General features: G+C 47.4%; 2 protein-coding genes across 3 annotated transcripts; one reads left to right on the top strand and one right to left on the bottom strand.

The window, feature by feature from the left end:
- Positions 1–7,359: 7,359 nt before the first annotated feature.
- On the bottom strand, positions 7,360–8,991 carry SAT2 (spermidine/spermine N1-acetyltransferase family member 2). 2 transcript variants are annotated; one of them, XM_067717634.1, is made up of 7 exons: positions 8,693–8,991; positions 8,471–8,522; positions 8,251–8,334; positions 8,050–8,151; positions 7,867–7,907; positions 7,622–7,733; positions 7,360–7,537 (listed from the first exon to the last, which is right to left on the bottom strand). In XM_067717634.1, the coding sequence occupies exons 1-7, from the start codon at positions 8,756–8,758 to the stop codon at positions 7,488–7,490; spliced, it is 507 nt and encodes a 168-aa protein (XP_067573735.1). In that variant the 5' UTR covers positions 8,759–8,991; the 3' UTR covers positions 7,360–7,487. The 2 variants fall into 2 exon arrangements, with proteins under 2 accessions (XP_067573735.1, XP_067573734.1); XM_067717633.1 differs by having other exon boundaries at positions 7,360–7,733.
- A 58-nt stretch (positions 8,992–9,049) lies between these two features.
- SHBG (sex hormone binding globulin) lies at positions 9,050–14,739 on the top strand. The gene is made up of 8 exons (XM_067717630.1): positions 9,050–9,620; positions 10,368–10,459; positions 11,586–11,737; positions 12,738–12,845; positions 13,081–13,240; positions 13,357–13,493; positions 13,895–14,102; positions 14,356–14,739. The coding sequence occupies exons 3-8, from the start codon at positions 11,639–11,641 to the stop codon at positions 14,526–14,528; spliced, it is 885 nt and encodes a 294-aa protein (XP_067573731.1). The 5' UTR covers positions 9,050–9,620; positions 10,368–10,459; positions 11,586–11,638; the 3' UTR covers positions 14,529–14,739.
- The last annotated feature ends 579 nt before the right edge of the window (positions 14,740–15,318 follow it).

The following is a 15,318-nucleotide window of genomic DNA, read 5'->3' as shown; positions in this document are numbered from 1 at the left end:
ATTTGAACATGGGATAAAGATAAGGACTAAGTTTTGGGGGAATCCCAAGGAGACAAACAATGGTCAGTTGTTCTTCAGAGTGATAGGGAAAGACTACTGCAGGGGAGGTGATGCAAATTGAGATTTGAGGGATAAATAGGCATTTGCTAGAGGAAAAGTGCAGTAAGAGTATTCTTGAGAGAACAAGGACTACAATGGTGCAGAGGAGCAGAAAGAACATGTCCTTTGGGGAACCACAACTAGTTCAAATAGCGTTTGGCTTGAGGTAGGGAAGCTAGACTGCAAAGGACTTGTAAATCAGGTTAAGGAAAATGGTCTTCACTTTATCAATACTGGAGAGCCACTGAAAGATTTAAAGCAGTAGTATAATGTAATAATATTTATGTTTTACAACTGTGGGGAATAGATTAAAGATAAAGGGCATTCCAGAAGGCAGTGAGAGCTGTGAGGAGCTGTTGCAGGTGAGAAAGATGCTGAGGAATGCCTTGGATTAGGGCTGTGGGCAACAGAGGTACAAGTTGATTTGAGCCTGTTAAATTTGCAATAGAATCAACAAGAATTGGTGATAAGGATGCGGTGGAGTCAGTGAAGAAGTGGGAGGAACACAGATTTCTACCTTGGATTGCTGAGTGCATGATGATGCCAGTCATGGAAGAGAGAACATACGAGAAAAAGTTTTGGAGGAGAAGTTGATGAGTTCAATGAGTTTGATTTTGCTCTTTGAGTTTGAGGGTCTACCATCCAGGTGGTCATGTTCCTTTGTCTTCAACAAACTTCTCTTTCAGATCCCAATTTAAATATAACTTCATTAGCCTTCCATTATGCCCACACTGGTTTAGGTCCACTGCCTCACACTGCCAAAGCATCCTATACTCCTTTGTGGCACACATCATGGTTGTAATTTTAATCATTTATCCAGCATCTGTCTTCTGCCATCACACTATAAGTAAGCCCTATGAGATCAGAGACTGGGTTCCAGGTCTGTTTGTCCCCAGCATTGTATACCCAGTACTTAGCACAGTTCCTGGCACGGCAAATATTAACTGAAGGAACCAATGTCCTGTAGGTCAATGGACACACAAGTGTGTAGCCCAGGAGACATCTGGGCTAGAGAGGTGAATGTGAGAATTATCAGCATATTAGACATAGTTAAAGCTATAAGAGAAAATTAGATGTCTAAAGAAAAGTGACTTAGAAATGGATTGGGTCCATGATAAAACTCTCAACTACAACAGCGTTTAAAGGGCTGGTAGGGAATTCCCTGGTGGTCCAGTGGTTAGAACTCCATGCTTCCACTGCAGGGTACCGGTTGGATGCCTGGTTGGGGAACTAAGATCCCACATGCCGTGCAGCATGTCCAAAAATTAAACAAAGATACAAATAAATAAATAAAGGGCTGGCAGAAGAGGAGGTGTCTTCAAGCGTGCCTGAGAAGGAACATCAGTAAGGAGGGTAGCAGAAATAATAAAAGGGACTAGACTATCAGCAGTGATTCTGATAAGGAGTAGGGAGGGAGAATTAGAGAAATTAAGTGGGACAGATTATCAGGAGTGCTGGCTGTCAGACTAAAAAGTTTGGGTTTGGACCCTTAAGCAACAGGAGTGGCTGAATTTTGTCTTGGAAATGGCACCATCATCAATTTCCAAGCCTCTGGCAGCAACAGTCCTCTCAGATTTGACTTTTGCACTTTTTCATCTGCTCTAGTCATTGTTCATTCAGGCCAAGGATGAGAGTGGGAAAAGGGGGAAAAGCATTCCAGATGGGGAAATGGCATGTACAGAAGGCCCAGAGGGGAGACCACACTGCATTTGAGGTACTGGAAAGAGTCTAACATGGTCAGAACTGACTTGCTGGGGAAAAAAGTCTGGAATAATGTTTCAGATAATGGAGGTTTGGGCCAGAGCCTGGAGGGATTAGCCAGAAGTTTGGACTTTGTGCTGACAGCAGTGGGAGCTGTGACTGAATTTTCAGCCAACTTGCCTTTAGGTGAAATTGCCTGTAGGTGAAATTACTCTAGCTGGACTATACAGAATGTGTCAACAGAATGCCCCAGCTTGCCTTAGGACTTCTTTTGTTTTTTTTTTGGCAGCACCGCATGGCATGTGGGATCTTAGTTCCTGGACCAGGGATCGAACCCATGCACCGTGCCGTGGAAGCACGGAGTCTTAACCACTGGACTTCCAGGATAGTCCTGCCTTAGGACTTCTAAATACACAGAGAGATTGAGAGAGGAAGTTAGAAAGATGGATAGATTGATAGATGGATGGCTAGATAGATACTGAAAATGGGGATCAAATGAAAGTTTACAGATTGAATGTTGAGACTTGCCCCAGACTCCCTCTTCACCCAGCTCTGAGATTACCTACAACCAGGCTTACACCCTCCAGGCAGGAGTTTGGAAGCATCTTCTCTGGGAAATCTAACCAGACAAGGAAAAAGACCTAATGGTACTGACATCAGGGGTTCCTCAAGGAAATGGCCTCATGGCTCACCCTATAGTAAAGTTCACGGTCCACATACCTCCCTACATCCCATACAGACACACTCACAGTTTCCAATCAGTGCCTTGGTGTCCTGATCTTAAATATGAGCAGACAACTGAGGATTACCAGACATTTGAGGAAAGACTTTAAAATGAAAGATGGAGGCCAAAACAAAGAAAGAAGGAAAAGTTTAGAAGAAATACAGACTACACAAGGAGAAAAACATTTTTTAAAAAACCTATGATGGATATTCTCAGATAAGAAAAGAACATATATCCATGAAACAAAAACAATGTTTTTAAAATGCAGAGAATAAAAGAGAGTTCTTAGAAATTAAAAACATGAGAGCAAAAATAAAAATTCAGTAGAAGGAGGTATGAAATGTACAACATGATAAAAATAATTAACATCGCTGTACGTTATATATGAAAGTTGTTAAGTTCTCATCACAAAAAATTTTTTATTTCTTTAATTTTGTGACTGTATGAGATGATAGATGTTCACTAAACTTATTGTGATAATCACTTCATGATGTAAGTAAATCAAATCATTATGCGGCACACCTTAAACTTATACACTGCTGTTATGTCGATTATATCTCATTAAAACTGGAAGAAAAATAAATAAATAAAATCAATTAGGGGAATTAAAAAATGTCAGTAGAAGGGTTGGAAAATAGAAATTAAAGAAATCTCCCAGAAAGTAGAGCCAGAAAATGAAGGAGATGGGGAAAAAGGAAAGAAAAAAAAAATTTGTTTTTAATTATAGGATTAGTCCATGGGATTCAACATCTGAATAACGACAAAAGTTCCAGAAAGAGATCACAGAGATAATGGAGGGAGAAAATCATCCAAAAAATAATAATAAAAATTTTAAATGTTTCCATAGCTGAAGAACATGAGTTTCCAGATTGCAAAGACCCACTGAGAAAACACTAAGACATTTCCATGGAAGATTTCAGAATGCTAGGATAAAGAGATGATCCTAAAAGCTGTGGTTGGGGAAAGAGGGAAGGAAAATAAAAATAAGCTTCATACATAGGATTCAGAATAAGAAAAATTTCAGGTTTCTGAACAGCAATACAGCAAACTTTCAGTTTCTGAAGCTTGAAGACAATGGAGAAATGCCTTCAAAATTCTTAGGGTAAATTACTTCCAATCTAATATTTGATACCCATCCACACTGTCAATTAAGTACAAGAGTAGAACAGACATTTTCAGACTTGTAAGGTTCCAACAAATTTACCTCCCAGGCATCCTTTCTCAAGAAACTCCATCAAAGTAAACCGAGAAAGGTGAGTACATAGGTTCTGGGAAACAGGCTGTCAAGAGCGGGGCAAAGGTCCCTAAGATGGATGTGAAAGGAGACTCCAACAGTGCAGCCTAAAGATCAGACTGTGTGCTGGAGCAGGTCTAAGGGCTCCGTGAGAAAGTTCTTCAAAATGAAATAGATCAAATTCCTTACGTGTTTGTATATTCTTAAGAAGAGATTAACATAACTAAGGGAGAACTGGGGGATAAATTAGAGTACGCAGAAAACTAAGCAAATGAATATAGGAGACAAGGCAAGTATTAATTTCAGGGAAAACAAAAATGATGCAAGAAAGAAGGGCTTCCCTGGTGGCGCAGTGGTTGAGAATCTGCCTGCCAATGCAGGGGACACAGGTTCGAGCCCTGGTCTGGGAAGATCCCACATGCCGCGGAGCAACTAGGCCCGTGAGCCACAATTACTGAGCCTGCGCGTCTGGAGCCTGTGCTCCGCAACAAGAGAGGCCGCGATAGTGAGAGGCCCACGCATCGCGATGAAGAGTGGCCCCCGCTTGCCGCAACTAGAGAAAGCCCTCACACAGAAACGAAGACCCAACGCAGCCAAAAATAAATAAATAAATAAATTAATTAATTAAAAAAGAAAGAAAAACACCGATAACAATCCTCATGGCTCAACTGTGAAGAGCATTTGCATAATCATAACATGTAAACACGAAACACAGATCCATCCAGAGTTATGATATAATATTGGAAGGATGGAAGGATGGGAAGTAGGGATGGGGTGAAAGAGGGGTTGGAAAAGAGGGTTAGCAATGGGAGGTCAATACTAGTGCTCGAAACAGAAACGTCAAGAAGTAGCAATATCTGGACTTCCCTGGTGGTGTAGTGGTTAAGAATCTGCCTGCCAATGCTAGGGGACACGGGTTCGAACCCTGGTCCGGGAAGATCCCACATCTTCAGAGCAACTAAGCCCGTGTGCCACAACTACTGAAGCCCACGTGCCTAGAGCCCGTGCTCCGCAACAAGAGAAGCCACTGCGATGAGAAGCCTGCGCACCGCAACGAAGAGTAGCTTCCATTCGCCGCAACTAGAGAAAGCCCGTGCGCAGCAACGAAGACCCAATGCGGCCAAAAAAAAAAAAAAAAAAAAAAAAGTAGCAATATCTGTATGCCATTTTGAATTTGAAATATGAAGGTGAATACAAACCCCCCCCCCATAACAATACAATTTAAAAACTCAATTGAACATGATTGACTCTGAAGAGTTAGGGGAATTGGGAGACTACTGTTTTCTTATATAGGTCTTGTAGAGATATTTGACACTTTAAATAGTATACTGTATATTTATGATTAAAAAAAAAATAACCCCATGGAAGGGGGTAGTTACAGAAGGAGGCTGGGAGATCAGTTAGGAGGTTATAGCAATTTTCAAAGAGAGGTGATAGTGGGAGTGGGGTTAGGGATGTGGACAGATTTGAGAGATATTTTTCTCTATTCTTTCTTTAAAAATCCTTCCCCCTAAATGCCCTCCCCTCTGTTCTCCCTGGAATGGCCAGAACCCAGGTGATTTTCACTCTATACTAGTCAGCCCCAGCACTTAATAGAATCACCCTACAGGAGGTTAATGAAGTGATGAGTGGGTGGGAGACCATGGGGTGGCTGCAGAATGGATTGATGCTGGGGTGCAAAGACACCCTATGAAAACTGGTAAGATCTGGGTCAGGATGAGCGAATAACAAAAAACAAGTGTAAACTCCGAAAAGCAAAGACAAAACAGGACGGGGGCAAGATACATTTTGGAAATATTAAATTTCCTAGTTCATACTCTTATTTATTTATTTATTTATTTATGGCTGTGTTGGGGCTTCGTTTCTGTGCGAGGGCTTTCTCTAGTTGTGGTGAGACGCGCATAGTCGCTCCGCGGCATGTGGGATCTTCCCAGACCAGGACTCGAACCCATGTCCCCTGCATTGGCAGGCAGATTCTTAACCACTGCGCCACCAGGGAAGCCCCCCTAGTTCATACTCTTTTCTTCTGCATTAGCATTTAAAGTTTTATTTATTCATTTTTCTGAAGTACTACATGGACAAGGCACAAAATTCAGAAGATCCAAAGTGGTATGGGAAAGAGTCCCCTTCCTTCCGTTACCTGGACACCCAGTTCCTCTCCCTGGAAGCGACCACTCTCTGCTTGTTTGTGTGTCCTTCCAGAAATAACTCATTCTGAGTTCAGTTTTAAAAGTGCTGTCAAAAGATAACTTGTTCATGTTAAAAAGATATTCATCCCTGCCAGATTAGATGAGCCAAGGGTATGAAACTGGATTCTTCTGGCTCCCATCTGTGGAAGGGGCTGACAAGCTTCATTATTTCTCAATCAAGTTTGTCCTAAAGGCCCATCTGTTGTAAACTCGTTTTAAGGGCCCAAAATTGGCACCCCTCTGGAAGAATTTGGGCATTTGAAGTGTTGTTTGGCTGAATTGTATTTTTTTGGGGTTTTTTTTTTTTTTTTTTTTTTTTTTGCGATACGCGGGCCTCTCACTGTTGTGGCCTCTCCAGTTGCGGAGCACAGGCTCCGGACGCACAGGCTCAGCGGCCATGGCTCACGGGCCCAGCCACTCCGCGGCATGTGGGATCTTCCCAGACCGGGGCACGAACCCGTGTCCCCTGCATCGGCAGGCGGACTCTCAACCACTGCGCCACCAGGGAAGCCCTGTATTTTTTAAAAATTTTGAATTTTGAGATGGATCTTCAACTCTCTAGACTCCATGGATCCTGTTTTTTACAATTTACACATGTATGTTACCTTCTTGTCCACTTTCAGTGTCTAAATTATGACCATTTAACCAATGGTTCCTCCACAAGAGGAATAATATGTCACCACTGAAAGTGATGATGTGTTTAATAACTTAGGCAGATGTTTCTGATTTATTGTTAAATGAAAAAACAGGTTGCAAAAGAGTTGATCCCATAAATCCCCACACACTTAACTAACTGTATGTATATATGTACATTGAAAAAATCTAAAGAATCAATACCAAAGGGTTAAGAGTAGAGATGTAAGTAAGGCTATGGATTTTATTTTTATATGTCCCTTCAAACTTCTCTGCAACAAACCTGCATTACGAAATATGATGAAAGTAGGAAATGAACCTGTTTCCCTTCTTGTCTCCACGCGTCCTAAAGGTTTGTTTTGGTTCTGCTGAACTGAAAATAAAGGCTTTGTGACTTTTGAAAAAGAAAAAGCACTCGCTAGCTGAGCGGATTTTTTGAAAAGTTGGGGCCAGTGGTCCTTCCCAGTGTCCCTAAAATGCCACCACCAGGTGGCAGCCTGCTCCATCTGTTGAGTCGGTGGGCCTGCCTCAGTCTCGGATTCTACACAGCCCAGTCCAGACACTGGAGGCCTTTGTCTGGGTCCCAAACCCGACCAACAAGCCTGATATGTATGGTAGAGGCCAGAGTCAATACTCTGGTCCATTGTGGGTGAAAGTCATCTTAGGCCCACTTTTATCCCCAGGAGCAACATCCACTGACCAGAAAACACTGAGGAAGGGTCGTAATAGCTGAAGCTTGTCACATCCTCAATTCCTCCACCCAACACCACATCAACACATGGGAATTCTTGTTTATTTTTCACCCTTAACAAGGAGGTGGGAAGCCTTGCCTCTTCCTCACCTCTGTTCTTTCCGTCTGGGAGTATTCACTTCCAACTCTCCTTCCCTTCCTTCAGGGAGGCCTTGGTCAGTGGAGGCAGTCTCTGAGGACTGCTTGAGCTGGTGGGGATGAAGAAGCTGAAATAGAGATCCCCAAGGGATGGCGTCACTTTCCTGCCAACTCCCTCATCGCCTCTCCTTCAAAGCGAAAGCAGTGCCAACCTTCAGCTTCCGTCAGATCTTGGGCTCCTAGGGCCTTATACAAGTTCATAGCCCCCTTGTTCCAGTCTAGGACTGCCAGGCGGAGCTGGGAGCAGCCCTTATCCAGGGCCACCTGTGGGAGAAGACACCACTCACTTTCCTGGGTCAAAAAGGAAAAGACTTGCTCGCCCTCCATTCAACCCAGGTGCCTCCCATACAGCTTTGCTTTGCCAGGGCCCAGCCTGTAGCCCCATCCCTCTCCTCACCTCAGCCACTTTTTTGATTATTTTGGAGCCAATCCCCTGACCTGATGTGGGGAGAAAAAGGCAAAAAGAGGGATCGTCTGAGTTGAAGGGGACCAGAAAAGACCATAGGCTAGGATTAAGAGGCAAGGGATGGTGGTCCAGTCTATAGGTTGCTTTTCTCCCATCCCGGCCTCTGCCCAGTACCCCGATACTCTGGCTTCACGTAGATGTCTTCCAGATAAATGTTTCGTCCCTTCCATGTGCTGTAGATGAAGTAGTATAGCCCATAGCCCACCACACAGGGCCCTGAGAGAGAAAAAAAGAAGGGTCAGGCGGCTGGGCACCTGGGGGAGAGACCTTTGAGGCTGACTGGAGAGGGCACCTCTGAGATCAGGGTGCTCTTACCCTGTGGCTCCCCGGGCGCAGGAAGAATCTCTGCTACCAAACAGTGATAGAAAGGATTCTCTCCAAAGCCATCTGCTCTCAGGGCTGCAGAGATCGGAGTTGTGACAAAGAGATAGAGAAAGAAGGCCTGGGTGTGTGCCCAGTCTGGAGTTACTGCCTGGGGAACCCATCCATCACTTCCACCCCAGCCTCCGTCAGGACTCAGGTGTTGGGCCCGTACCTTCTTCACTGATCTTCACCTGTTCTGAGAGTTTCTCGTACTCAGCGAGTTCCTACAACGTGCGGACAGAGGCTAGATTAAGGCAGGAGGGCCTCACTGCTCCCTAAGCAGGAGCCCTGGGCGCGCTCCTCCCTCTGCTCCCACCTCCTCCTTCCCGTCCCCACTCCAGCAGCGCCGCTCTGACCCCCTCTGGGACCCCGGTTTCCGGCCCGCAGCCCTCACCCGAATCAGCCTCAGGATATTTCCACAGTCTCCCTCCTTGGCTTCTCGGATCAGCACGGAAGCCATCCCGATCTCCACCGTCTGGAACCGAAGTCCAGGATCCCCACTTCCGTTCTGCAGGACCGGACGAAGAGCAACGGGGACCCTTTAAGGGGCCTCCAAATTCGGATCCCGGAAAGCCGGGGGAGTGGTGGGGAGCGAGGTGGTGGGGGAGCCGCGGGCTGGGAAGCAGAAGCCCGATTCCGGCTGCCGCGGGGCGGAGAGAGTGGTGGGACTAGCGGTCCGCACGGCCTGGTAGCCCCTAATTTCGGGCCCCTACAGCCCGCACCTGCCAGCCAATCAGCTTGCAGAGCAGGCATGTCCCCGCCCCCCGCGCACCCGCCGCCCCCCAGCTCTACCCCTACGGCCGGGTCTCTTGACCGCACACCCCGCAGGGGTCAAGGCTGGACTGCCGAGGCTTCCTCGTTGTTGTTATCTGGGTGTTCCAGCCTCCGTTGGAGAAACTCCACGGCTCAAAAGATACCTCCTTCTTTAACTGAAGTGTGCAGTGATACCTCCTCTACCCTTCACCCCAACTCACCCATTCCAGCCCATCCAGACTCGGGGTGAGCCCCAAGACCTCCAGCTCTTGCCTACTGGCTCAAAGTGTTACTCCTCTTGGGGGCATTTGTATTTTAAGATGGGTCAGGGAGAGGGTGATGAATTTCTACTGGTAAATGGTTAGGCCTTGTAGTCGACGGCTAAGAGAAGATAATGGTGGGGGGGGACCAGGACTCTTAGTATCCACTGAATCACACTCAGAGACAATACCTCCCTATGCAGCAAGCCTCAGAGGCCTGGGAAAATACTAAGGGAAGAGCTCAGAGCAGATACCAGGCACTGTGCCTGTATCATCTCGATTCATCCTCATTCACAGTAACTCTGGAAAGTAAGTATTTTTCACATTTTGCAGACAAGGACACTAAAGCACACAGGTGGGGTGACTTACCCACAGTCACCCAGCTAGTATTTGGGATTCTATGTCTCACAGCTCTAGGCCTTATGGAGGATGCTGCTTGGGGATCTGGGCATGTCTGTTTCTAGATCTCATGTTTGTCCTCAAGGCAGCCTCCGCAGGTGGGCAGAAGGCTTGGAGGACCCAGGTCAGGCTCTAGAAGGAGAGGGGAAGTGAGGTGTCCTCTCCCAGCTCAGAAACCTTCTCAGCAGTGGGGGAGGGTAGTGGAGGAACTCTGTTCCTCACTCCATTTGTCCTCAGAGGGGCCGTAGGGTCAGTGGCCCTGTCTCCTGCCCCCCTTCTTCCCCCGGGGCAACATTTAACCCTCCACCAACCATGTGCGACGCTGCCTGCCCCCACGCATTCTCCTCAGAGTTGTCTGAGGCACAGAGAGGAGCGCGGCTGATTATGGAGAGCGGAGGTCCACCGGCCACATGGCATGGGCTGCCGCTGCTGCTGCTACTGCTGCCTCCCAGCCATGAAGGATGAGCCGTGAGACATACTCTCCCCAGACAGGTGCAGGAGCAGGACAGGGCGCTAAGCCCTGTGTGTGTTTAAGTGAGCTACACTTTAGCTCTGCTCTCTTCCTTTCTTTCCTCCTCTGGCCTTATAGCAGTGCTTCTCCCTCCTGTCTGTCTCTGGCACGTCTTATTTCAGCTTGTTTATTTTTCTCTCTGGCAGAGGACTCAGGACCGGCCTGCTCTGCACCTCAGCAATGGCCCTGGACAAGAACTTGTAACCATCCTGACCTTTAACCTCACCAAGATCATAAAGTATGGGGTTGACCTAATTCTTTGACCTAGTCCCCTGACCTCACCCTCTCTCCATCAGCTCCTCTCTCTTTTTTTTTTTTTTTGCTTTATTTAATTGAAGTATAGTTGATTTACAATGTTGCATTAGTTTCTGGGGTACAGCAAAGTGATTGAGTTTTATATATATATATGTATTTATGATACATGTTATATATATATTCTTTTTCAGGTTCTTTTGCATTATGGTTTATTACAAGATATTGAATATAGTTTCCTGTGCTATACAGTAGGACCTTGTTGCTTATTTTTATTTTCCAAAAATATTCTTTATTGAGGTCATTGCTCCTAAAACAGAAGCGAAAAGCAGAGACCAAACTTGGTAGTAAGATGTGATTAAAAAAAAAAAAGATGATAAAATATAAGCTGGCACATTTCAAGGAATAAGCAACAGAAGTTGCTTATCTATTTTACATATAGTAGTTTGTATCTGTTAATCCAAACTCCCAATGTATCCCTCCCCACCTTCCCCTTTGGTAGCCATGAGTTTGTTTTTTATGTCTGTGAGTCTTTCTGTTTTGCAAATAAGTTCATTTGTATCAGTTTTTAAATTCCACTTGTAAATGATAGCATATGGTATTTTGTCTTTGTCTGATTTACTTCGCTTAGTATGATAATCTCTAGGTCCATCCATGTTGCTGCAAATGGCATTGTTTCATTCTTAAATATTTATTTATTTATTTGGCTGTGCCGGGTCTTGTTTGCAGCATGTGGGATCTTCGTTGCGGCATTCAGGATCTTTAGTTGCCGCATGTGGGATCTAGTTCCCTGACCAGGGATGGAACCCAGGCCCCCTGCACTGGGAGCTTGGAGTCTTAACCACTGGACCACCAAGGAAGTCCTTGTTTCATTCTTTTTCATGGCAGAGTAATATCCCATTGCATACATGTACCACATCTTCTTTATCTATTCATCTATCGATGGACCTTTAGGTTGCTTCCATGTCTTTGCTATTATAAACAGTGCACCAGCCCCGCTCTGTTCCCTGTCTCCCTGTCCTTCTCTCTCCCTGTACTCCAATTCCCTCAACCTCACATCTATGCTCAAAAAGCACACCCCATACCCAGTCTTTCCTTCTGCGTCCTTCCAGAACCTCCTCCTCCTTTGAGTTTCGGACCTGGGATCCAGAGGGAGTGATTTTTTATGGTGATACCAATCCAGAAGATGACTGGTTTGTGCTGGGACTTCGGGATGGCAGGCCTGAGATCCAGCTTCATAATCACTGGGCCCAACTTACAGTGGGTGCTGGACCCCGGCTGGACGATGGGAGGTGGCACCAGGTAAGCCAGATCTGGTCCTGAGGGAGGGGTGTCTTGAGCTGGTGTGAGGAAGGGAATGGAACCAAGTTATTGGGCATCTCTTTACCATTGTCATCTCATTGAATCCACACAAAAGCCCCATGAAATTGCTTTTTTTTTTTTTTTTTTTGGCCACACCTCTTGGCATGCGGGATCTTAGTTCCCTGACCAGGGATTAAACCCATGCCCCCCACAGTGGAAGCACAGAGTCTTTTTTTTTTTAATATAATTTTATTTATTTTTTTGGCTGCATTGGGTCTTTGTTGCGGTACGCAGGCTTCTCATTGTGGTGGCTTCTCTTGTTGCAGAGCACGGGCTCTAGGCGTGCGGGCTTCAGTAGTTGTGGCACGCAGGCTCAGTAGTTGTGGCTCACGGGCTCTAGAGCGCAGGCTCAGTAGTTGTGGCACACAAGCTTAGTTTCTCCAAGACATGTGGGATCTTCCCGGACCAGGGATCGAACCCGTGTCCTCTGCATTGGCAGGCGGATTCTGAACCACTGCACCACCAGGGAAGTCCCAGAATTGCAGAGTCTTAACCACTAGACCGCCAGGGAAGTCCCAGAAGTTGCTATTCTTGTCCCCATTTTTTCAGAAGGGAGTTCTGAGGCTTTGTTCGTATGTGACAAGTCCAGAGTGAGCTGCGGATGCCAGCTGACTCTTCAAGTACATGTTCTTTCTGCCATACTAGACTGCCTCTGGTAGGTTCAAGTCTTTTTTCGTAGATGGTTGCTCAGCAGTTAGTTGTGATTTTGGTGTGTTCATGAGAGGAGGTGAGCTCAAGTTCTTCTACTCTGCCATCTTCAGTATGGCGTTTTCTAGACTGCCTCTGAAGAAAGTGGTGGAGGCAGTCCCCAGGAACCTCTGATTCTTCTTCTCTTTTTCTTCTTGCAGATGGAAGTGAAGATCCATGCGGATTCTGTGATGCTAGGGCTGGATGGGGAGGAGGTGCTGCATCTGAGACAGGTCTCTGGGCCACTGGCGCACAAACCCCAGCCCATCGTGAGGATTGTTCTGGGGGTGCTGCTCTTCCCTGCTTCCAAACTCTGGTTGCGGGTAGCTGCATCACAGGGGCAGGAACCATGACCAAAGCTCGTAAAGCATTGCTGGCTGGGTGGCCGTGGGGGTCTAAGTCCACACTTCAAGGAGGGGGTAGGGGGTGAGAGCTGCATGGGGGAGGCCAAATGCTTGCATCCTGGAGGGGAATAAACAGGGTGGAAGTCTGGGACTGGCGCTCGGATATCCTGATTCCAGCATCCCCCGCATCTTCCCTTCCCCACACGGGCTCCAGCTGGTCTCTGCCCTGGATGGCTGCCTGCGCCGGGAAGACTGGCTGGACCAGCAGGCCCAGACCTCAGCATCTGTCCCCACTAGTCTCAGAAGCTGTGCTGTAGAGTCTCAACCTGGGATATTCTTCCCGCCAGGGACTGGTGCAGAATTCAGTCTCGAAGGTAAAGGTTATTTTCCCCTCCATGGCCAGCTCTGTGTCCATTTCCCTCCAGCACTAGCCCCTTCTCTCCATGAATCCCCAGCCTTCAGACCTCAGGAGGGTCATTTCTCCCCCCAGACATTCCCTGGCCTCATGTAGAGCCCTGGGCCTTCTCCTTGGACCTGGGACTCCAGCTAGCAGCAGGCTCAGGCCACCTCCTTGCCCTTGGGACCCCAGAAAACCCTTTCTGGCTCAGCCTCCACCTCCAAGATCAAGTAAGAGGGAGATGCTGCCTGCGTTCAGTGGAGCCTGGGAGCGGTGGGAGAAAAGGGGACTCTAAAACGTCAATATTACGAAAAAATAAAGAAATAAAAATAAAATAAAATGTCAATATTACAATGGTTTAAGGGTTGGGGTGGGCGGGCAGAGACACATATTAAAGCTGCCCACAGCAAACAGTGACTTGTAGTTAGATTATATATTTACCTGGGGAGGGTGTGGTTTTATAGAAGGCCAAGCCAGGAGAGTTAAGGCAGGATGGAGGTGGTGGGAATGGCCAGTAGATAGACTGCATGGCTAAGAGACAGAATTAAGGCAGCCAGAGGTGGGGCCACATGGAGCAGATGCAGTTCATTCTTTCCTCCCCCACTTATGTCCCTTCCCACACACTCTGCAGAAAGTGGTGCTGTCTTCTGTGTCAGGGCCAGGGCTGGATCTGCCCCTCATCTTGGGGATCACTCTTCAGCTGAAGCTGACTGTGTCCAGGGTGGTTTTGAGCCAGGGGACAAAGAAGGAGATCCTTGCTCTGCCTCCCATGGGCCCTGCCCCCCTCCTCAACCTCTGGGCCCAAACACAGGGGCGTCTCTTCCTGGAGGCTTTGCCAGGTAAGAAAGTGATGTTGAAGTTTCTCAGCACACCATGGGAAACAGCTAAGGGGAGGGGAAGAGGTGGGAAGGGATGCATTTTTAGGGGAAGGAAATCTCTGCGAGGGAAGAGGAGAAGGCCATAAGAAGAGAGAGGATAAGGGGACAGTGGGAGGAAGTGCTTTAAAAACTTTAGGTTAGAGGACTGGAAAAGTGGGGAGGAGCTTCTGGACCACGGCCACCCTAATGCCTCCTCCATACTACCTCGCTGTAGGAGAGGCCTCTTCTGCATCCTTTTGCTTGGATGGCCTTCGGGCACAAGGCCAGAGGCTGGACATGGACCGGGCCCTGAGCAGAAGCCAGGACATCTGGACTCACAGCTGCCCCCAGAGCCCAGGCAATGGCACCGACACTACCATTACATCCCCACCTAAGAACCTCCTTTGAATGTCACTCATTCATTTATTTAACAAATATTTACTGTGCATCTGCAATGTACCAGGCACTGTGCTGAGCATCGGGTTGCACTGATGAGCAAAACTTACCCTGCTTCGGGACTTCCCTAGTGCAGGTGGTTAAGACTCCGAGCTCCCAACGCAGGGGGCCTGGATTCGATCCTGGTCAGGGAACTGAGATCCTGCATGCCGCACATGGCGGCCCAAACAAAGCAAAACAAAAAACTAACCCTGCTTCCTGCCCTCTCTGTGCTTGTGGTCCCCTGGGGGAGGCAGGCATCCATCAAAGACTAACAAGTGAGTGGATAATTGGAAACTCTGATATACGCCATAAAGGAGCAGTCAGGGAACTGAGAAAGCTCGAAGGCCAGTGGCCTTGACCTAGGCTGGGGATCGAGGAGGGATTCCTGAGGAAGTGGTGACTTCTTAGGCTGAGATCCCAGCAACAGCACCCACAGACCCACAGACACACACACCCCAGTTGCGAGTCACTCCCTGGGAGCCAGCAGCCCACCTCCTTCCCCAGCAGCTGCAGCCCCGGGGCTTTAGCTTTGTCCCTCTGGGGCTGGTCCCCAGAAATCGGGAGGGAAGGGAAGAGATGGGATTTTGTTGTCCTTTAGACAGGCCACTGCTATCCAAGAAAGGAGCAGCAGGGGGCGTGAGTGGGTCATAGAGAGATGGAGGCCTTTGGGAAAAGGGGTGGAGGCAGCAGGGAGAAAGAAAAGGGGGGGAGAGCAGAGGGAGAAGGCTGCCTCTATCTCTCCTCATCTCGGCCCACTAAC

The sequence above is a fragment of the Pseudorca crassidens genome, chromosome 19, assembly GCF_039906515.1.
Source record: "Pseudorca crassidens isolate mPseCra1 chromosome 19, mPseCra1.hap1, whole genome shotgun sequence".
NCBI classification, from domain to species: Eukaryota; Metazoa; Chordata; class Mammalia; order Artiodactyla; family Delphinidae; genus Pseudorca; species Pseudorca crassidens.
This window is presented reverse-complemented; position numbering and strand designations above follow the sequence as displayed.

Excerpts from the sequence above, each read along its gene's own strand:
- SAT2 (XM_067717633.1), bottom strand. The coding sequence starts at position 8,758 with ATGGCTTCCGTGCTGATCCGAGAAGCCAAGGAGGGAGACTGTGGAAAT. Across the intron at positions 8,523-8,692 it reads ATATCCTGAGGCTGATTCGG|GAACTCGCTGAGTACGAGAA; the intron begins GTGAGGGCTGCG and ends CGCACGTTGTAG. Across the intron at positions 7,908-8,049 it reads CGTGAAGCCAGAGTATCGGG|GTCAGGGGATTGGCTCCAAA; the intron begins GTACTGGGCAGA and ends TCCCCACATCAG.
- SHBG (XM_067717630.1), top strand. The coding sequence starts at position 11,639 with ATGGTGATACCAATCCAGAAGATGACTGGTTTGTGCTGGGACTTCGGG. Across the intron at positions 13,241-13,356 it reads TGCAGAATTCAGTCTCGAAG|ACATTCCCTGGCCTCATGTA; the intron begins GTAAAGGTTATT and ends TTCTCCCCCCAG. Across the intron at positions 14,103-14,355 it reads CTTCCTGGAGGCTTTGCCAG|GAGAGGCCTCTTCTGCATCC; the intron begins GTAAGAAAGTGA and ends ACCTCGCTGTAG.